This window comes from Solanum dulcamara, chromosome 2 (genome assembly GCF_947179165.1).
Source record: "Solanum dulcamara chromosome 2, daSolDulc1.2, whole genome shotgun sequence".
Taxonomy (NCBI): Eukaryota; Viridiplantae; Streptophyta; class Magnoliopsida; order Solanales; family Solanaceae; genus Solanum; species Solanum dulcamara.
Genome location: NC_077238.1, coordinates 11,330,555 through 11,353,475, shown reverse-complemented (window position 1 = coordinate 11,353,475; position 22,921 = coordinate 11,330,555). Strand labels below are relative to the sequence as shown.

At 33.5% G+C, this 22,921-nt stretch overlaps 1 protein-coding gene across 1 annotated transcript; it reads right to left on the bottom strand.

The window, feature by feature from the left end:
• Positions 1-17,833: 17,833 nt before the first annotated feature.
• On the bottom strand, positions 17,834-22,620 carry LOC129880324 (benzaldehyde dehydrogenase, mitochondrial-like). Its single transcript, XM_055954304.1, has 11 exons — positions 22,498-22,620; positions 21,215-21,352; positions 20,963-21,105; positions 20,716-20,869; positions 20,378-20,607; positions 19,932-20,021; positions 19,040-19,213; positions 18,819-18,956; positions 18,524-18,661; positions 18,378-18,439; positions 17,834-18,281 (listed from the first exon to the last, which is right to left on the bottom strand). Exons 1-11 carry the CDS (start codon positions 22,544-22,546, stop codon positions 18,008-18,010), a joined length of 1,590 nt encoding a protein of 529 aa, XP_055810279.1. The 5' UTR covers positions 22,547-22,620; the 3' UTR covers positions 17,834-18,007.
• Positions 22,621-22,921: the final 301 nt, after the last annotated feature.

Below are 22,921 nucleotides of genomic sequence, written 5' to 3'. Positions count from 1 at the left end.
AGTAAAGGACCTTGTCCGTCGCTTTTCCTGTAACATTTTTGACAGTAGAAATTCTCCCCTGCAATTAAAATGCAATTCAATAATAATCAATATAATCCAATCCAACACAACTAACCAACCAACAAAATACACAATATACATCATAACGAACATAATTAAACACTCAAAATGAATGAAGTCATAATATTTTAAAGACTTTCAAATTTAACAACTTAAAGTTCATTTATTATCCTACAATAATTCAATATTTTCTAAAGTGAAAATTGGATTTTTTTGGAAAATTAAAGTACAAATAATTCTAACAAGTAAACCAAATCAAAACTAAGTGTCAACACTGGATGGACACAAATTGATCTTGCAAGAAAATCAATTTTGTCATCAATAAGATCAACTAATGTTGTCACTTATACTAAACTAATACTTTATCACTAAAGCACGCTCTAAAAATTTAAACATATCCTAAGAAATCAAATAAACCCTAAGCAAAATGCAAGTGTTGTATATTGAATTAAAAATCTAATATATACAATAATTAAAATTTAAGAGGAAAAAATACCTCAACTTTTTTTAATTAGGACTAAGATGGAGGGGTTGGTGGCAGTGGGCTTGGCGGCGGTGAATATTGGAATATTTAATTAGATTGTACCCCTGCACTTAAAATTTTGTACAAAAATATTCACCATTAATTAATTATTTCAAGTATTCTAATTTCAAGTATCTAAAACTGAGAATTTATACAAACCAAAATAATTTCTAACTATTTAATTAAAAAATCCTAAAGTTCAAGTTCTAAAATCTAAGTTCAAGTAAAAAAATCTTAAAGTTCAACTTAAAAATCCTAAAGTTCAAATTTTAAATTCAAGTTCAAAGTTCACAACTTAAAGTTTATATGCATATCCTTCAAAAATTCAAGAATTCTCAAGTTCAACATTTCTAAAGTTCAAGTTGGCTTTTTTCTAAGTTAAAGTACAAACTTTTAAATTTCAAGTATAATTAAAGTTCAAGTATCTAAAGTTGAGAATTTATACAAACCAAAAAAAATTCTAAGTACTTCAAAAATCCTAAAATTAAGTTCTAAAGTTTAAGTTCAAGTTAAAAAATCCTAATATTCAACTTAAAAAATTCTAAATTCCAAGTTCAAAATTTAAGTTGAAAGTTCACAACTTAAAATTCATATATCCTACAGTAATTCAACATTTCTAAAGTTTAAGCTTAATTAATTCTTAAAAACCACAATTTAAGAAACCAAAGTTAATAACTTCATGAAAAATATAAATAATTCCCAATTTCTAAAGCTCACAACCTAAGTTCAAATAAGTACATGCTACACCAAAAAAATTCTAAGTTCAACTTAAAAAATCCGGCCTAAAGTTCAAGTTCTAAATTCAAGTTCAAAGTTCTAAATTCAATACAAGTTATGATTAAGTTCTAAGTTGTAATTAGAAGCTCTAAATAACTTCAATTCAAACTAAAAAAATACCCAAATTTACAATCTAATTCAAAAAATTCAATTCAACTAAAATCCAAAAATCTTCATTCACTAATTCACAATTAAATATACAAACTAACAATGTTAATAACTTTATAACTTCAAAAATACTTCAATTCAAACTCAAAAACACCCAAATCACAAACTAATTAAAATTACCCCAATTCAAAGTAAAATCCTAAAATCAAAACTATAACTTTTTGTTCACTAATTCACAATCAATGTTATAAATTAACTATGTTAAGAACATATATTCAACAACATAAATAAAATAAACTAAATAACAATTCAAATTTTTCTCAATTTACAAAAAAATAAAACCCTAACTAAGTTTAATAAGGAGAGAAAAAGAGAAGAGAGAGAGGGTCGGATGGAGTACCTAAAAGAAAGGGAGGAACGACGCAGGCGAGCTGCAGTGGGGGTGGGGGTGGGCATCGGGGTCGGGGTTTGGGGGAGGGGATCGAAGAGAGAGAGAGAGTTAAGAGAGTATATGAAATAAAAAAAATGAGAGAAGTTGTGGCTGATTTGTAGTAGGGGCGACGGACAGTGTCGCAAAGTCCGTCACTCCATTTAAAAATATTTGACCAAAAAAGCAACGGACTAAGCGACGCCGTCATTCACTATTTTGAAAATATAAAATAAAAAATTAGAAATAATAAAATAAAACTTTATAAAAAAATATTATAAATTAAACTTAAAAATAAACGAAGGACTCCATCGCTTATTTTAAATTAAAAATATTTTTTGCGCAAAAATCCACCAAAAAAGTGACGAACATATAGTCACTGTCTGTCGCTCTTTAAAATAAAAAATAAAAAATAATAAAATAAAAAATAGAAGTGATGGACGATGTCCCTTTGTCCGTCGCTTTTTACCATCGACGTAATTCGTCACTTTTCTTTTTGTCATTTTTTCATCATTTTTTAGTAGTGAACACAACCTCAACACAAAGATGAACTCCGTGATGAAGGGGTCCGATCAACCTAACCTCAGTTCTAATACCATGTAAAAATCCACCATTGATGAATAGATATGAGATCTTCTAGGTCATTATCAAAGCTAACACAGAGAGTAAATAACTGCTTCTTTGTATTGATAGAAGAAAATGATTTCAGAATGAGAATATCTACTCTAATGGCTACTATTTATAGAGCAACTAATTAACTAACTTGCTAACCACATAATCAACTAGTGATCATTCTGTTATTACATCATGACAACTGTACAACAGAATGACAGATGTACACAACTCATCAGCCTTCCTCTATGATCATCTCAACAGAGGATATATAAAAGGAGAAATGACGTTGACAACGGATTTAATAGAACTTGTTGCCTATTTACATCAAAGGGGAACTTTCAAAAATAGCAAAAATTTGAAACATAATTAGGCTCCTTAGCTATAATTTGCTTAATTACATTCTATAGTTATAGATTCAGTTGTTATGTCAATTTCTGTTTGTATATCTCGCTGCATTATACAAATTGAGTTTTCCCATTTGTATCTCTCACTGCATTATACAAATTGAGCTTTCAAAGATATTGTGTATATTCAATTCCAGTTTTGTATAAAAGTCCATGGTTTTATTGAAAAAAATGATATAAATCGGTTCGGTACCGTTAGGTTTGGTCGGTTTTTCATATTGTTTTGACACTTCTAATGTGCATGGTTTATTTGGTTTGTCACCTTATTTCTACCTAATTTTTAATAATTTTTTTTATGTCATGTCTTAACGGTTAAACTGATAATCGAACCAATAACGATAATAAGTAATAAACCAATAACCGATCAACCAATATCTTAATGGTTGTATAACGATTTAGCATGTCCATAGACCGATAACTGATAAGTCAAATCGATCCCTACCATATGTTACAACTCTTTCAACCAGTGCAAAAACATATTTGTTTAATCTCATTTTATATGATAGTTTAGCTGGACACGAACATTAAAATATTCATTTGATTTGTTTACTAGAACAATAATTAACTTGTTAGGAAGTTCTAAAGTAAAACAATGTCATGTAAACGGAGACGATGATAAATTATTAATTTAAAATGGCAATAGAAAATAGTAATATTGACAAGACTCCGCACATACTGGCCCAAGCAAACACACACTATCAATACACACTACACTTAAGTGTGGTCATCTATATATCTCACACACACACAAACATAAGGACAAAATTAGTTACATTTTATTTTCTTAAATTAATAATAATTAGGTTAAAAACTTAATTATTATAAGAATAAAATAAAAGAGGTAAACATAACCACATAAGAGGTAAGTCAAAATAATAATAATCAAATTTAAGAAGAGGTTTATGTAATTATTCATTTAGTTTTTTATATAGCTATAATGACTTTGTAAATAAACTACACTAATTTGAGTGATTTTATACAAAATAAATATAATTACTTAGAGAATGTTTGTAATATAATAAGAATATTATATTAAAATATAGTTAGTTATTACTATTATTGATTTATTGGATCAGAGAATTTCTGTAAAATTATACATACTTGAAAGTTTGTTATAACATGTATCACAAGCATTTATTTATAAAAAGATTATAGATATATGTGACTTATTATATTGTGTCTTAAGATATTATGATACCTAATTATGAACTATGATTGGCTCATTTAGTATGATAATAAGAATTTGAGAAAATTAGCTTGTCAAACTAGTATTCCGTTGTCACGATCCAAATACGGGTGTGATGACACTCATCTCTACCCACCGAGACAAGTCAGCCTAATACCCAACGGAAAGTAGATGCGAAAGAAAAAGACATAAATCAAAATTTAACTTAACCAAAAACACCTAAAACAACCTCAAAATCCCCCAAGATTGGTTATCACGTGTACAAGTCACTAATACATTATCGAAGTACAAAAGAAAATATAGTCACAATGTCTTTGTCTCTAGAATAGAACTAAAACATAATAAAAGAGTAAGAGGTGTCCGCTAGATGGATGCAACAGCTACCTCAACACTCGAAATGATAGCCTCAGATGTAGTAGAAAATAGTAGGAGATCAGGCAGGTCCGAGCTCACAACCTACACAAGTGTAAAAGCAAGGGGTGAGTACCAAACAACACGGTACTCAGCAAGTGAACAACTAAAACTAAGCAAATCTCAATAGATACAAGTACTCCTGTCCTCCCAGCAGAACCTCCTTAACTACAACCTGCATAAAACCAGCCTAAATCTACACTTGTACAATAATAACAGTAATACAGTCCACGAATACTCATCAATAGTCTCATCAATGAATCATATCAAGTCAAGTTCAGCATATACAGAGCAATAAATGGGTAAACACGAATTCACAAATATTAACAAAATGTGATGCAATGCAATGAGATGATGCATGTCTGTCCTATCGGTACACATTTGCTGAATTACAGTCTGAAACCCATGGGGGACATTTCTGTCCATGTAACTTGCCACGGAGCGTGTGGCCCGTCCCCTCAATATATATATATCCTGCAACGGAGCATGCGGTCCGACCCCTTTATTTCATAATACCTGCCATGGAGCGTGTAGCCCGACCCCTTTATTTCATAATACCTTTCACGGAGCGTGTGACCCAACCCATTTTATTTCATATCATTTTCAGTCTCAACACAATATGTCAGAACCAATGCAATCAATTCATGTTCATATAATTCACGATAATAACATGACAACAACAATAATTTTTTCTATCTCATATCAACATATTCATTCACATGTCCAAAATAAATCCACAATCACAACATATCAATTTCACCAATACATGTCATTAGATCACCATTTTATACCCCTCATCTCCATTTTTAAGGCCAATCATACAGTCAATAACCCAGTATAATTCTCATTACTCCCCTGTATACATAACACGGAAATACAAGTATCTACAAGCTTAAATTAAGGTTTAGAAATTCACTTTAAAACTTTAGCCTTTCGTAACTCTTTTTAACGATCAAAATCTATTCAAATACATAATCTTCATAAAAATACGAATCCAATGACACCCATATTGCTATATTTATTTTCGAATAAAAAATTGGGTCAAAAGTCATCCCGAGTCATTGAAGTCAAATCTGAAATTTTCTTTTCGATTATATTCACTCATGATAAAATAAACTCACATGTCAAATTTCAGTAAAAATGGATCGTTATTCGACCCCCAAATCAAGGCTTTATGTGAAGAACCCTAGGGTCATATTTTCTTATTTCAGAGTTATTTCTCCACCAATATACCATAAAAATATGTTCATAATCACATTAAAATTTAATAAAAAGTATGAGAATAATTACCTTGACGCTTTGAAATGAAAATTCGTATTTTTCTCTCATCCTTTATTTTTCTTTTCCCCTTTCTTTTCTTTCTTCCTCCGTATTTTTTTTTCTTTTCTGCGTTCTTTCTCGTTTGCTTTCTCGTCGCCGCTGTTTATATTTGATGGCTTAATGCCATCAGATTTTACTTATATATATTTTTTTCTTTTCTTTTATTATTATTATTATTTATTTCCTTCTTTTTCTAATTAATTATGAACTAATATAACAAATCTTACTAACTTATTTTATTAAATATAGAAAAAGTGGTATAAGTATTAAATAAATTAATATTTTAGCCTAATAATTAAATTAATTATTTAAAATCACCCATCAATTAATTAACCGAAGTTATCGAATAGTCCAAAATTCTAAATTTAAATATACGGAAGGAGTTTTTTATGAAGGGAAGATGACTCGTTCTCAAAATGATCTAACGGGTCATTACATTCAATTAATTTAACTGAAGTTATCGAATAGTCCAAAATTTTAAATTTAAATATACAGAAGGAGTCTTTTATGAAAGGAAGATAACTCGTTCTCAAAATGACCTAACGGATCATTACATCCGTCCGTTTCATGACTCACTTGCTATAACATACTAGTTCGGAGTATAAACTCAACCTCCACCTCCATTATTGCTTCTCCATGTTTTCAACCTCAATTTCTTCTAATAATTTCACCAATTTCTTTTGAGAAACTCTCTTGTGTATTTTTTTTACCAATATCCATCAATGTTAGACTGTAATAATATGAATCATCCATTAAATTTCTTATTGATTTATTGATCTCTTTGGTGTTTGAGAGCAAATAGATTGATTGAAAATAACAACAAATTAGACCTTTTAAGAAAGAAAAAAATACAATTCCCTTTCAATATTTAACCCCAAAACCCTTAATTTTCATGAAATAAACACTAATTAATTTCTGAAATAATCAAATATGTTAATGAAGTTTTTTAGTTGATGGAAATTTTAGTTTTAATAGGAGTGAAGTTTAATGGATTTACCCAATTAAGATTTTGCTTTCTTCAGTAAATTTGGAAAAAAAAAGAAAAGAAAAAAAAGAAGATAGAAGATGAAGAGTAAGATGCAGATGACGTGGGGGTGGGGGTTTGCAGAAGAAGAAAGGGGATAGAGGTTTTGGAGAAGATGAAAGGATGCGGGGTCGGAGTTTTTTTAAAATTATATAATACATATATTAGTGGGATCACTTTTTCTATTTAAAAAATACGTGCCTATATAATTTAATTTTTTTTTCTTATGCCACATCAACATTAAGGGTGATATTTATTCACTTCAAATAAGATTAAGGGGTATTTAAATGCTCGTGTAGTTAAAGTGCTAAAGTAAGTTTTATTACCAAGTTTAGGGAGAACCAGTTAACGTGCTAGAGTAAGTTTTACTGTCAAATTCAACTAGAGAACATGAACACTCACATTAAGCATATGAATTTTGGAAATTGACTCCTCATTACTTTTTGGGTAAAAATTACCCCTGAACTTAGGGGTGCGCATCGGTGGGTTTGGTTTGATTTTATGTAATTGGTTTTGTTTATCGATTTTCAATTTTTAAATACGATAAACCAATAAGACATTTTTTATCTGTAATGACCATTAAGTCGTTTTGACAACTAGAGCTTTTTATTTCATAACAGACTCATCCCATAAATTTTTAATAGATATTTTGGACTATTCGATAACTATGGTTATTTAATTGAGGGGTGAATTTAGATAACTTATTTAATTAATGGACTAAAGTGATAATTTAGTTAATATATTATACCACTTATTCTATATTTATTAGAATAAGTTAGTAGATTTTGTCACTTTTAATACATGATTAATTGTGAAAAGAAAATAAAAAGAGAATAGAAGGGTTTGAGAAAGCACGTACCTGTGCAATGACAGAAAACGGGTCCGCCAAGGAGAGCCGAAAAATAGGTATTCATGCCCTTTCCATGAAATTGGTTTTGATAGATTAAAATGATGATTAAATGATAATAGAGTAATGATTACTCAATGATGGGAGGATTATGTTTAAAAATTGGGAAAAAGAAATTGTTGCCAATGATAAGGGGTTGTGTGATTTCTCATTGACCAATAAGTGGCAATCAATATGTAATGATTAAGAGGAGATGTTTTCTTTTAAAAGTACATCATTCTAGCAGCAATTATGCCATATTTTACCATGTGATAGCTACTGAATTCGATACTTTTGCCATTTTGTATTCTATATAGCGAGATTTCCCATACTTTCGCTTTAAAATTTTTTCGCTCATTTGGTCTGCGCGGTCAAATCGGCTCTCCTGCCTGTGTATCCCATGCCCGGTGCCGTTGATCTGTCTGATGGGAGAGGCGGCCTCTTGGCTTGTTTCTTTACAATCAGTCCAGGCCAGTAGCTGCTCCTGGCTTTCGGACAGCTAGAGCACCGACAGATAGAGCGAAGAGTCCATAAGGAGAAGAGCCAAGGCTTGTCGTAGATAAGAGTTGTATACGAAGAGGTAGACGCTCCCCCACCCGAATCCTTTCCTGCGCAGTCTACCCATAGTTATCAACTATAGTTTTGATAAATTGAGGCTTAACCTTAGGCTTGAGTTTTAGAAAATTGATTAAAGGATTGGAGAATTATTGAGTCTAGTGTCATGACCCGCCACTTGATCATGAAAACAGGAGAAAGATCTAGAGTCTTGGAGAGGTTAATAGAAGGCTCTAGAATGTCCAAGAGAATTCTTGAAGAAGGTACAAGAACCTAGAGTCTCGGAGAGGTTAGTGAAAGACTCTAGATTCTTGTAGAAGCTTGTAGAGAAGTCTTGAGACTTGGAATTCTCTAGAGTGTATGGAGAGTTCTAGAGTAGGGACTTCTTTGTAAATACGGAAGGACTTGTATAGTAAATTTTATTTACACTTAGGCCCTTTAGGAGCAGTATAAATAGAGGGGGCATTCATTTGTAGAAGATTATCAAGCAATCAAGCATTCTTCCAAAGTAATACAAAAGCCTTCTTCATAAAAGCTCTCTTGTCTTTCTTACTATATATCGTTCCCTTAGCGATCTAGTCTTAAAGGCTTACTTGAGCTTGCAAGATCGTGAAAGATTCGTGGGTAAGTTGTCAAGTGCCGCACGGAAGTCTTAGTTGAAGTCTAAGTCCGTGACACTAGGCTAGATATATAGTAATATGGGTGTCTACGGACTCATGTACTTATGAATATTATATATTTGATAGATTAGAAACATTTTTAGGCATCGAAGAAAGGAAAGACATTGGTGGATTAGCTTGCTTGACTTGGGTTCTTCGATTGAGATAGATTATGATTTATTCTATATCATAAATAGAGTCTTAATAGTGATTGATAGTCATTGAGTAATGTGTGAAGTTTACTATGCATTTAATTGTTGTGGTTTGGATGAATGATATGTTGTTGTGATTGATCTGAAATCCCAAGACCATGAAATCTATAATCTTGAAATTGCCCTATCAAAAATGGTGTCTTGATATATTTGGAATGTAATAATAAAAAATGATAAATTAATTATATTTGGATCGGGTGTCATATTCCGACATGGTATATTGAGATCGGGTGTCACGTTCTGACATGGTATATTTGGATTGGGTGTTACGTTCCGGCACGATAATATTAAAAGAAAATAAATTAAAATGACTTAATGCTACCCAATCTCCAATAACTCATTTTCCAAAAGAGCGTGATGTGGAGGCCTGATCCTCATGTGTGATCTTGATATTGTTGACTGGTTATGTAATTGTTCATTGTGTTGTCACTTAATCTTGATCTTATTGGTTGTCACCTGTTAAGTGCTATGGTTGATTTCCTGCTATTACTTTATGCATATTGATTTCTATTTTGAGTCGGTCGATAATACCTACTCAGTACATGTTGTCCTGTACTGACTCCTATTTGTATTTTTCTTTATTTTATTTTATGGAGTGGAACGAGTGTTCCATCGACTTCAACTTGACCTCAGCTCTAGTCAGTCTCCACTATATCAGATTGTAGGGTGAGCTATCCTTCTAGCTCGTGTTGGATTCTCTCGATCATGGCATGGTGTCCTTAGTTTTCGAACATATTATGTTATTTATTTATTCTGGTGTTTGATATCTGCAGATTTAGTTTTAGAATTTAGATGTTCTTTAGGTGATGACTTTCAGGTTTTGGAAAAACGTATCTAATAGACTTAAGTGGTTTTATTATATCTTACTCTCATAAATTGAGCTTCCGCTTTATTGTCATATTTTATAAGTTGGATTTGTATCGTTGGTTCTCCCACCTAGGAGATTAAGTGTGGGTGTCACTCATGACCCATTTTGGGTCGTGACATTATCGATTTTTAATAGTTAACGGTTCGATTTTCGAGTTACCCAATAAAAAAATAGTCATAAAATAAATGTATGACTTCTCACTTCTTTAACAATTTGGCGTCATGCAGTGAAATAAGCAAATCAACTGTAAATGCTTTGATAGTGAAACTAGAAAGATAATGAGAAATTGCAACAATAAGCGCATATGTAGTACGAAGGCTACATCAATTACATATTACATCCAAAACATAATATGAATTTTTTTATGTTAATCAAATTACAAATGTTTACAAACTTGCAAAAACTACAATTACAAACTAATCTTTAGGCTTTGAGAAATAGTAAAGACTAAAGTGGTGTGAAATAGTACTGTAAAATGGGTAGATTGTGTAGAGTAGTGATATAGACAAATAATGTCTAGTTAGGTTAATTATTAATATTGTTATAAATCTACTACCTTAACAATTAATTAGACGGAAAGAATAAGGAACATAAAAGAGAGCAAAAGGGAAGACAGTGTATGTAATATTTCGTTTAATGTTCTGTGTACTTTAATTGCTAAACATTTAGCAATTTATAGAGAAGAAGATGTGGGAAACTTGCCCACTTGAAATGGGCCCCACACAATTATTTAAATAAAAATAATATTAAGTGGGTAAGTGGATGGCCACTACTTGGCTGCTAACACTCCCCCTTGGGTGTCCACGTAAAACAAAATCATAATGAAAGAATAAATATCCTGAAGACTCATAGATGTTGAGCCTCATTGAAACCTTACTAGTAAAAACCCATTGGGAAAAAAAAATCTAGCGAAGGAAAAAAAATACACATAACTGGTAATACGCCTTGAATGCTGCCTCATTAAAAATCTTACCAGAAAAACCCAGTGGGATAAAACCTTGGTTAAGGAAAAAAGAGTGCAGCGCGTATTTACTCCCCCTGATGAAAGCTTCATTTGATATTTTGGAGACGGCGCATTCCAACCTTATGCCTTAGCTTCTCAAAAGTTGATGTTGGTAATGTCTTTGTGAATCAATCTGCAAGATTATCACTTGAACGAACTTGTTGTACATCAATTTCACCATTCTTCTGAAGATCATGTGTGAAGAATAATTTTGGTGAAATGTGTTTCGTTCTGTCTCCTTTTATGAAGCCACCTTTCAATTGAGCTATGCACGCGGCATTGTCTTCGAATATAATTGTGGGTATTTTAATATTATTTTCTAGACCACATCTTTCTTTGATGAACTGTATCATCGATCTCAACCACACACATTCTCTACTTGCTTCATGAATTGCTATTATTTCAGCATGATTTGAAGAAATAGCAACAATGGACTGTTTTGTAGATCGCCATGATATAGCAGTCCCTCCGTGTGTAAACAGATAACCTGTCTGAGATCGAGCTTTATGTGGGTCTGATAAATAACCTGCATCTGCATAACCAATAAGGTCTGCACAACCTTTGTTAGTATAAAACAAACCCATATCAATAGTACCCTTCAGGTATCGCAAAATATGTTTGATACCGTTCCAATGCCTTCGCGTTGGGGATGAACTATACCTTGCTAGCAAATTAACAGAAAATGTTATGTCAGATCTAGTTGCGTTAGCAAGATACATAAGTGCACCAATAGCACTGAGATATGGTACTTCAGGACCAAGAATTTCTTCATCCTCTTCTGGAGGTCGAAATTGATCTTTTTCCACTTCAAGTGATCGAACAACCATTGAAGTACTTAATGGATGTGCTTTGTCCATGTAAAATCTTTTTAAGATTTTCTCAGTGTAGGCAGATTGATGGACAAAAACTCCGTCTGCTAAATGTTCAATTTGTAGACCTAGACAAAGTTTTGTCTTTCCAAGGTCTTTCATTTCAAATTCTTTCTTTAGATATTCAATTGCCTTTTGGACCTCTTTAGGGGTTCCAATGAGATTTATGTCATTAACATAAACGGCGAGTATAACAAACTCTGATTCCGTTTTCTTAATAAAAACACATGGACAAATAACATCATTAATATAACCTTCATCTATTAAGTACTCACTTAGGCGATTATACCACATACGCCCTGATTGTTTCAGACCATATAATGATCTTTCGAGTTTTATTGAGTATACTTCCCGAGACTTTTTACATGCTTCAGGCAATTTTAATCCTTCTGGGATTTTCATGTAAATTTCATTATCAAGTGAACCATAAAGGTAAGCTGTAACCACATCCATTAGGTGTATTTCAAGATTTTTATGTACAGCTAAACTGATGAGATATCGAAATGTTATTCCATCCATAACTGGTGAATATGTTTCTTCATAGTTGACTCCGGGTCTTTGAGAGAATCCTTGTGCAACAAGGCGTGCCTTATATCTTACAATTTCATTTCTCTCATTTCGTTTTCTAACAAAAACCCATTTATAACCAACTAGTTTTATACCTTCAGGGGTTTGGACTACAGGTCCAAAAACCTCACGTTTAGCAAGTGAGTCTAATTCTGATTGAATTGCCTTTTGCCATTCTAGCCAATCACATCTACGTCGACAATCTTCGACGGATTTAGGTTCAAGACTTTCACTATCTTGCATGAGGTTAATTGCAACATTATATGCAAAAACATTATCCACCGTAATTTTTGATCGATCTAAATTTATCTCATCACCGATAGAATTTATTGAAAGTTCTTCATTCACTTGAGTCTCGGGTTCACTGATTTCTTCAGGAATATCAGGATTACTCAAACCTTGACCTTCTTCAGTAAGTTCGTGTGTAGTATCATCTTTATTATTTCTTACGCTTCTTTTTCTAGGATTTTTATCCTTTGAACCCAATGGTCTACCACGCTTCTGGCGTGTTTGGTATTCAGAAGCTATGATACTTGTAGATGGTCCTTTTGGGACATCAATTCGGATAGGTACATTCACTGCAGGGATATGTGACTTAGTTATCCGTTTGAAATCAGTAAATGCATCTGGCATTTGATTTGCTATTTTCTATAAGTGGATGATCTTCTGGACCTCCTGCTCACAAGTGCGGGTGTGTGGATCAAAATGTGATAGTGATGAAACTTTCCACGCAATTTCTTTTTCTTTTTTGGGTTCCTTTTTCTCTCCCCCTAATGGCGGGAAAATTGTTTCATCAAACCGACAATCTGCAAATCGTGCAGTGAATAAATCTCCAGTCAACGGTTCAAGGTATCGAATTATGGAGTGTGAGTCAAACCCAACATATATGCCCAACCTTCGTTGAGGGCCCATTTTTGTACGTTGTGGTGGTGCTACAGGCACGTATACTGCACAACCAAAACTTCTTAAATGGGCTATATTTGGTTCATGACCAAATACTAATTGTGACGGAGAGTATTTATTATAATGTGTCGGTCTTAGACGTACAAGTGCTGCTGCATGTAAAATAGCATGACCCCAAACAGTAATTGGCAATTTTATTTTCATTAGTAGAGGTCTTGTTATCAATTGTAGGCGCTTTATAAATGACTCTGCAAGGCCATTTTGAGTATGAACATGAGCAACAGGATGTTCAATTTTTATCCCAATTGATAAGCAATAATCATTAAATGCTTGGGATGTAAATTCTCCAGCATTATCAAGGCGAATGGCCTTAATTGAATAATCTGGGAATTGCGCTCTCAATCTTATTATTTGTGCTAACAACTTCGCAAACGCCAGGTTGCGAGATGATAACAGGCACACATGAGACCATCTAGATGATGCATCTATTAGGACCATAAAATATCTAAACAATCCACTTGGTGGATGAATAGGTCCATATATATCTCCATGTATACGCTCTAAAAATCCAGGAGATTCGATGCCAACCTTCAGGGTCGATGGCCTTGCAATTAATTTGCCTTGATAACAAGCAGCACATGAAAATTCATCATTCGTAAGAATCTTCTGGTTCTTTAACGGATGTCCAGTTGAATTTTCAAGAATTCGTCTCATCATTATTGATCTAGGATGACCTATTCGATCATGCCATAGCACAAATGTATTTGGATCAGTAAACTTCTGGTTTACGATCATATTTGCTTCAATTGCACTAATTTTTGCATATATAGGCCAGATGACAGAGTTGGTAATTTTTCCAAAATATATTTCTGGCCTGAGACACTCTTGATTATACCAAGATATTCAATATTCATTTCATTTAATGTCTCAACATGAAGGGGAGCCTTGGAGTAACTGGTAAAGTTGCTGCCATGTGACCAGGAGGTCACGGGTTCAAGCCTTGGAAACAGCCTCTGGCAGAAATGCAAGGTAAGGCTGCGTACAATAGACCCTTGTGGTCGGGCCCTTTCCCGGATCCTGCGCATAGCGGGAGCTTAAGTGCACCGGGCTGCCCCTTTTTTAATGTCTCAACATGATATCCATTTCTGCGGATATCTTTAAAACTTAACAAGTTTCTTGGGGATTTAGAAGAAAATAGTGTATCTTCTATAACAATTTTTGTCCCTTTAGGCAGAATTATAATAGCTCTTCCGGAGCCTTCAATCATTTTGGAATTGCCAGATATCGTAGTAATATTAGCTTTTCTTCTAAGCAAGTTGGAAAAATATTTCTCGTCTTTAAAAATAGCATGAGTTGTTCCACTATCAATTACACAAATATCTTCTTAATTGATCATTGATCCAAATAAAATTTGAGGCATTTCCATATTTTTCTTCAAAAAGAAAGAAAGTAAATATTATAATTAATACTTGATTTATTTTACAAAGTTTTATTTCATTACATAGAGCTAGAAAAATACAAACATAATATTTAATACATACAACAACAAAGAGAATTATTCAAATATTATCGGGATTATCAACGTTCATATTTACTTCTGGAAAATTAAAGAAATCAGCTACATCCAGATGCATGGGCTCAATATTGTCCTCAGAGATAAAATTTGTCTCTGGATTATTTTCTGCCCTCTTTAACGATGCCTGATATAGCTGAACCAAGCGTTTTGATGACCGGCAAATCCGCGACCAGTGCCCCACACCTCCACATCTATGACATATTGTTTTTGAATTATTCTTCGGTAAAGCTTCTGGCTTTTTACCCTGCCTTTTATATTGCTGGTTATTTCTCGGTTCCAGCCGAGCATCATGATTAAAATTTCTTCTTTGACTACGACCACGACCACGACCACGACTGGGGTCATGGCCTCTTTCTCGTTGGTTAGAATTTGCCTGATTCACTTTAGGGAGTGGCAAAGAACCAACTGGCCGACTATCATGATTTTTCATTAATAGTTCATTATGTCTTTCAGCAATAAGAAGGTGAGAAAGTAATTCAGAATATTTTTTAAAGCCTTTTTCGCGATATTGCTGCTGCAGGAGCATATTCGCGGGTGGAAATGTGGAGTATGTTTTTTCAAGTTTATCTTGTTCCGTGATTTCATCTCCGCATAAAGTTAACTGAGCTATAATTCTAAATAAAGCAGAATTATATTCAGTTATATTTTTAAAGTCCATCAGTCTCAGATTTAACCAGTCATAACGTGCTTGTGGAAGCATGACCAACTTCAGGTGGTCATACCTTTCTTTTAAATTTTTCCACAATTTCAAAGGATCTTTTAATGTAAGATATTGTAATTTAAGACCCTCGTCAAGATGGTGGCGGAGGAAAATCATAGCTTTTGCACGGTCTTGACTAGATGTCGTGTTATCATCTTTGATGGTGTCTGCCAGACCCATCGATTCAAGATGAATTTCGGCATCTAGTGCCCATGAGGAATAATATTTTCCAGAGATATCCAAAGCAACAAATTCAATTTTTGAAATATTTGCCATTTTATGAAAAGAAAATTCAATAAAATTCTTACCGCTTTTTGTTACCTTCAAAAACAAATAGCCGGAGTCTCGTGCTGATAACGTGTTATAAATCTACTACCTTAACAATTAATTAGACGGAAAGAATAAGGAACATAAAAGAGAGCAAAAGGGAAGACAGTGTATGTAATATTTCGTTTAATGTTCTGTGTACTTTAATTGCTAAACATTTAGCAATTTATAGAGAAGAAGATGTGGGAAACTTGCCCACTTGAAGTGGGACCCACACAATTATTTAAATAAAGATAATATTAAGTGGGTAAGTGGATGGCCACTACTTGGCTGCTAACAAATATTTAATATTTAATATTTATGAAGGCTAAAATAATAAATTACTAGTGTCTTATTGGGTTAATATTTAATATTTAATATTTATAAAGGATAAAGTAATAAATTAATACTGTCTTAATGGGTTATCGATTTACCCAATAATCCAATACTAAAAATCAAAATCGAACCATTAACCCGATAATTTTTTTTATAAAACCATTAAAAATTCGTTAACCCAATAACCCACTAGTAATAAACAATAATATTTTTTCGATTCGATTTATCGGTCAGTTCGATTTTTGCACACCCCTACCTGAACTATTATCCCATTTTAAATAGTTTAAGGGCAAAATCGGCTCATTTTTCTTTATTTTGGAATAACCGTTAAAATGAATGATATTTTTGATCTATTTGAATAGTTATAGGGTATTTTTGAGCCAAAAATATAACGACGGGGACATTTTAACCCAAAAATATAATAGTTGATAAATTTAACCGATTTTGAATAGTTGAGAGATATTTTTGGCCATTTCCCCTTTTTCTTTACCCCGAAGGCACACAACACAACGTAATGTTTGCTTAAGCTCACGTTGACTAGCTATAAAGACGCACACATTACACATACACACTGATATTAACAAAAACAATAATCATAAAAAAAATCACACACACAAAATATGATCTTTGTGGAGTTGAGGTTGACTAGTTTAAAACTCACAAAAATGCACATAAATTACAATATGATCTTTCCTTCAACTCATGCTGACTAATTTAAAACACACATAAATAAATACACAAACATACACAAATACACATAACACATAGACACACAAGAAATTACTAACAAAATGGTTTCTTAGGCTTATAAGAAGCCTCTTTTCCTTGTTGATTAGAGACACACAATTCACATAACAAACAAAACAAGAAAAAAGCAAGAAGAGAGCAAGAGAAAGATGGCAGATAAGGAAGGCAAAGGAAAGGGAAAAGCAGAGAAAATCGAAAAAAGCAAAAATGGCGTATTTCCATTCACTCCCAAGAAAGGAAGTATAATTCCTAAAGAGAAAAAACATGTCTCCACCATGATGGGTGAGAAAATTGGTCACTCTTTTGTTTCCTTTGTCAAGAATAGCAAAAACAAGATCAACCCTGATGCTCATCAATCATCATGAATCATATACTTAACGATACGAACCAGAAATAGTTCCAAGAAAATATTTTTCGTCATACCAAACACCCCAGTAACCTTATTCTTTCCAAACATCACACTTGTAATATGTCTCATATTTATTCTATGTTAAGAGTGGGTAAAAAGTCACACATTGGTTGAGGAATAGACTGGTGGTCTCCTCATATGGACTTGGGCAATCCTCCCCGCATGACCTAGCTTTTGGGGTCGAATTAAGCCCAGGTGTCATATCCTAACATTCTATACTAGCTTTTGTTCTACTAAGGTGTCTAGGAGGTCCCCAGTGTACCACAATGTTCAGTATTGTATATGCATATGCTTTTGTGTTTTTGAATTATGTGGATTGGATTCTACTTTATATTTTAGATCTTCATTGGAATAGATAAAACATATACGCAAGGAGGATATATGACGCTGACAACGGATTTAATAAAACTTGTTGCCTGTTTACATCAAATGCAGTTTGTATATAAAGCAGTTTTTGAAAGAAAACCAACATATATCGTCATGAACATCATAAAATAGAGCAACTTGATAGTTTAGTTTTATTTGTAAAAATTGCATAGGAGGATTTTCCTTATGTTTATAACCATGCTGGATTCTTCAATGGGGTCACAACTGCCTTCACTTGCAAGTAATTCCTGAGACCATATTCTCCCTTTTCTCTTCCCTGACCACTCATTTTATAGCCACCAAAAGGAATTGTAGCATCAAACCTATCAAAGCAATTAATCCATACCGTCCCAACTCTCAAGGCTCGTGCCAAGGTGTTTGCAGTGTCAATGTTCTGCGAAAATACTCCAGCAGCTAGACCATACCGAGTATTATTAGCTCTCCGTATCACTTCATCAAGATCCCTGTAATGAACAAATTTGTTACATAAATAGAAGTCGATATTAAAGCTTATAAGCTCCACTCTGTTAACATATATATATTTGATCATTCTCACATACTTAAATTTTAAGATGGACTGCACTGGACCAAAAATTTCATCCTGTGCAATCAGCATATCATCCTGAAAATTGTACAATTTGTTAGTTATGACAATATAAGGACGCGATGCTGAGAGTCATGTCTATTAAAGTGAAAATATATATACCTTAACGTTAGAGAAAACTGTGGGCTTAATATAGTAGCCTTTTTTACCAAATTGCTCACCGCCAGTTTCAAGAGTAGCTCCACCATCGACACCAGATCTAATGTACTTCATGATCTTATCAAACTGTTTTGAATCAATCTGTTGTGACATGAAAACTCTTAGGTATAGTATTATTACCTTAAGAAAAGACTTTAAAAGGAAAGAGATATGTTTTTGATTTTCTTCATACAGTTTTAAGACATTGTTTACCGGCATTTTAGAGAAGAAAGCGGACTAGTAAGAAGATCATCAATACCTGAGGACCCTGCTCAGTGCCTGATTTAAACGGATCACCAACTATTCGTTTCAAGGCACGTGCCTTTGCCTTCTCCAGAAATTCATCATAGACTTTCTCGTGAACATAGGTCCGAGAGCCAGCACAGCAGCATTGGCCCTTTAAAATTAATGCCATAGGTGTTAGTATCTACCATGAACCTGACCAACACCCTATGAAGAAGCATAGATAGGAAATAGTACCTGATTAAAGAAGAGAGCCAAGTGAGCTTGTTCAACGGCCGTATCAATATTAGCATCCTCACAAACAATAAAAGGGGATTTCCCTCCAAGTTCCAATGTCACAGGCTTAAGATTGCTCTTAGCAGCCAATTCAAGTATGGTTTTCCCGGTCGCTGTTGATCCAGTAAAAGCAAGCTGTTGTCGGAACAAAAGTGAATCAGTGTCCAATCCAGTGCTATATACTGGTGTCTACTGACTCTACTCCCAAATGTACAACTATACATAGATATAAATAGATAGTTCAAGTCATCCGTCACCTTATCTACCCGTTAGACTTGAATAAGCTACATAGGTGCAGACAGTTCTTCCATCCTAATACTTTCGTTTGGATAAATTGCATAAAATAGCCTGGCTGGCTAAAGATTCAAGTGATATCAACTCTATAATCCCATAATATAATCCAGAATTGGTTAAGAATGAGAGTAACACCAACATCAAATACTACCAGAGTTTTCATACAGAATGGTATCAACTATTGAAGATGCACTAGATTTCCGGCATAATATTTGTGAAACTTGCCTTCTTTATTGATGTATGAAAATTCGTCCTTTCAAAAAGTTTCGGTAGAACTAGTGACAAGATTTCTTCACTTTTGTTTTTGAAATAATATCAAATCGAGGGATACTATCTGATTTGGCACAACTAGTTTTGGCAAGAAATGGCTGCAAATGCCAATACATGAATTAAATGCTTGAATATGAACGAGGTTGAGGAGTAGTTGTGGTGTCTCTAGCAATCCTTCAAACCAAAGAAATTGACGCCATATGGAGAAGTAAAAGCTAAAGAGGCACAAATTTCAGATCTTCACACATAATAGACTAAAAGACTGAAGAAAAGTAATTAAAGAGTTTACCTTATCCACATCCATATGACTACAGAGAGAAGCACCAGCACTGGCGCCAAAACCAGAAATGATATTCAGAACACCTTCAGGTAGCCCAGCCTGTTAGTGATAACTGAGTGTTAGAGATATCTCGTATCACAGAAAACATGTAGCAAGTGGCAACAACAATGTATTAAAAAGAAAATATGTTGTGGCCTATCAACGTTAACAAGTAGATGCTTCAGTTTGTGATTACTAATAACACCATAAACTCAAGACACTTTAGTTACTTAGTATAAAGAAGTAATGAAAATTTTCAGGCTCTAGGATGTCATCTGTTATGGATTATTTCATAACATTTGAAAAGTAAAAACTGATGATTTTACTCAAGAAATGATGCCTATAAGATGAGACTTTGTTTACTTGCAGTGCGGAATGATTCTTGTGGGAAACAAAGGAGGAAATTTGGATGGTACCTCCTGCAATAGACTTGCTACATATAATGCAGATAATGGGGTCTGCTCAGCCGTCTTTAGCACGATTGTGTTGCCACAAGCTAAAGCAGGGCCAATCTTCCATGAAAGCAGGAGGAGGGGAAAATTCCATGGGATAATCTGACCAGCAACCCCAATCGGTTCATGCAACGTTTGAACATGATATGGTCCATCGGCAGGAATGGTCATACCATGAATTTTATCTGCCCAGCCTGCAGAACCAAAAGGAGAGCATGAGGTGCTTAACATATTTGAGGAACCAACAACATGAAAGAAGTGGTGAAATACAATTATGCTTTCCATATGGCTTTCTAACATACCAGCATAATAACGGAGTACACGTACAACCATTGGTACTTCAACTTTAGCAGCTTGTTCATAAGGCTTCCCAGTGTCCCAAGTTTCGAGCGTTGCAATTTGATCATTATGTTTTTCAATCAGATCAGCAAAGCGCAGCAATATCTTTGTCCTTTCCTGCAATTATGAACCATTGACGATTAGGTGTAATCTCGTGTGCACAGTCATTAACATAACATAAGACTGTACTAAGAGATAAGAAGTAAATACATAAGCAGTCATTTTAGGCCATGGTCCTTCATCAAAAGCCTTACGAGCAGCAGCAACTGCCCGATTAATATCTTCTGCATCACCTTCAGCAATATGTGCAATTACCTCCCCTGTCCTGGGGTCGAGGGTTGGAAAAGTTTTTCCTAAAAGCTCAAGGAATTAGCTCCATTGTACAACAAAAGGGCCAAATATAAATAAGAAAAAAGAGAACTGAACTCCATTATGGTGATTGACATGGATTAACAAATTTACCTGATGCAGCATCAACAAATTTCCCGTTGATAAAAAGTTTAGTATGATCCACATCGACAGTAGGCTTGATGGGTTCCTCGACAGCAGCCGCTGTGCTGTATTTATAAGCAGCTATTCTGCCAAGATGGGATCTTTTTCCTACAGCAAATAGTTTAGCGACGAAATCTCCCAAGTCAAAGAGAAGAAATGAAAATGGATTGTAAAATTTTGTGAGAATTCAAGAAAACTGAAAAGGACTATTAACTCTCTTTCCCTATAGAACTTTGTCACTAGTTCAGCCATGAATTTGGAATGACATATATTTGGATATAAGATGCACAAATTACATACTACATTTTCTGCAGTTATTACAATTCATAGAAACAACCAATTTAACAAGTAATGCTTCACAAAAAAAAATCCATTCATCTATAATCAGCCTTTGAATAGTTTACAAGTACAAGGTTGTTGATAAAAACTTTTAACTCTATACAATATATTCAACCATTTCAATAAGATTTATGCCTTAAAGATTCAGAATGGTCAAAGTGAAACTAGACTATAACTCTTTAACATCCAACATTAAAGAAAAATCATACAATTTAGCATGATGGAGATGTACAACAAGACTCATGCTACTATAACACATGTAAGTCTTAAGAATCCTTTATTAGCTGAGTTTAATTTTACTAAACAATTGACGCTTGATCAAGTGGTTGAGCACCTCCACCACCGCTAGAGGTAAGTGGCGAACACCACGAGCAGAGCCAGGAAGGGCCTAGGGGGTTCATCTGATCCTACTCGAGTGAAAAATTATAATATTTATATATGGTAAAAACTATTTTTATGTATATATAGTAGATGTTGAATTCCTACTGCTTCTTTGTGTGTTTACTTGTACATATTTTGGATCCTCTTAGTGAAAAATCTGGACTCCGCCAGGGTGGGGTGAAAAAAAAAAGAGTTTAATGTTACTAAACATGTTTGATTAATTATCTTTCAAGTTAATTTCTTCTTTTTGATTGTCCAAGATTTGATCTTTAAGCATCCTGAATTCAAAACCACTAAAAACATATAAAGGGGCTCCAGCATTATTGCTAAAACACACAAAGATTGGAACTTTTCATCCAAATCTTGAAATACTATTAACAAGATCATGAAATCCATTACAAATCATGAAGAAAAAAGGAAGAGTTTTTAACCAAATTAACCCCCTAATTATTACAAAATAATCAGGATCAATAAAATCCATTTTACAGAAAACATAAAAATAAAAAGAATCACAAAAAGAGAAACATTATTACCCTTTGATAGTAGATGAACAGAACGAGAGAGATATACACGAGCCGCCATTATTGGAATTAAGACTACAGGCACTGTTTTCAAGAATCAATAAAAGGTATCAACTTTATACTATAAATGTGAAAAGTTTATGAAACAAATAGTTTGTTATATCACGTATACCGTGGCAAGTCTATCATTTATTAATTTATCCCCCCAAAAAAAAAATACTCCTATAAATTTTAATTTTGGGTCTCGTAATATTTCCTCCATTACTATTTACATCTCGTCTTTATTAAAAATAAGTTTTTTTAATACTTGTTATTTCATAAAACTATTGCATAAATGACATTGTTTTTCCTATTTTACCTTTGAGAGTTATTAGCTTTAAAATATATATTTGACCAATATAGGAAAACTAACGACTCACTCTATTCCATATTAACT

Excerpts from the sequence above, each read along its gene's own strand:
- LOC129880324 (XM_055954304.1), bottom strand. The coding sequence starts at position 22,546 with ATGGCGGCTCGTGTATATCTCTCTCGTTCTGTTCATCTACTATCAAAG. Across the intron at positions 18,957-19,039 it reads TGGCTCTCTTCTTTAATCAG|GGCCAATGCTGCTGTGCTGG; the intron begins GTACTATTTCCT and ends TTAATTTTAAAG. Across the intron at positions 18,282-18,377 it reads CAGTCCATCTTAAAATTTAA|GGATCTTGATGAAGTGATAC; the intron begins GTATGTGAGAAT and ends TGTTCATTACAG.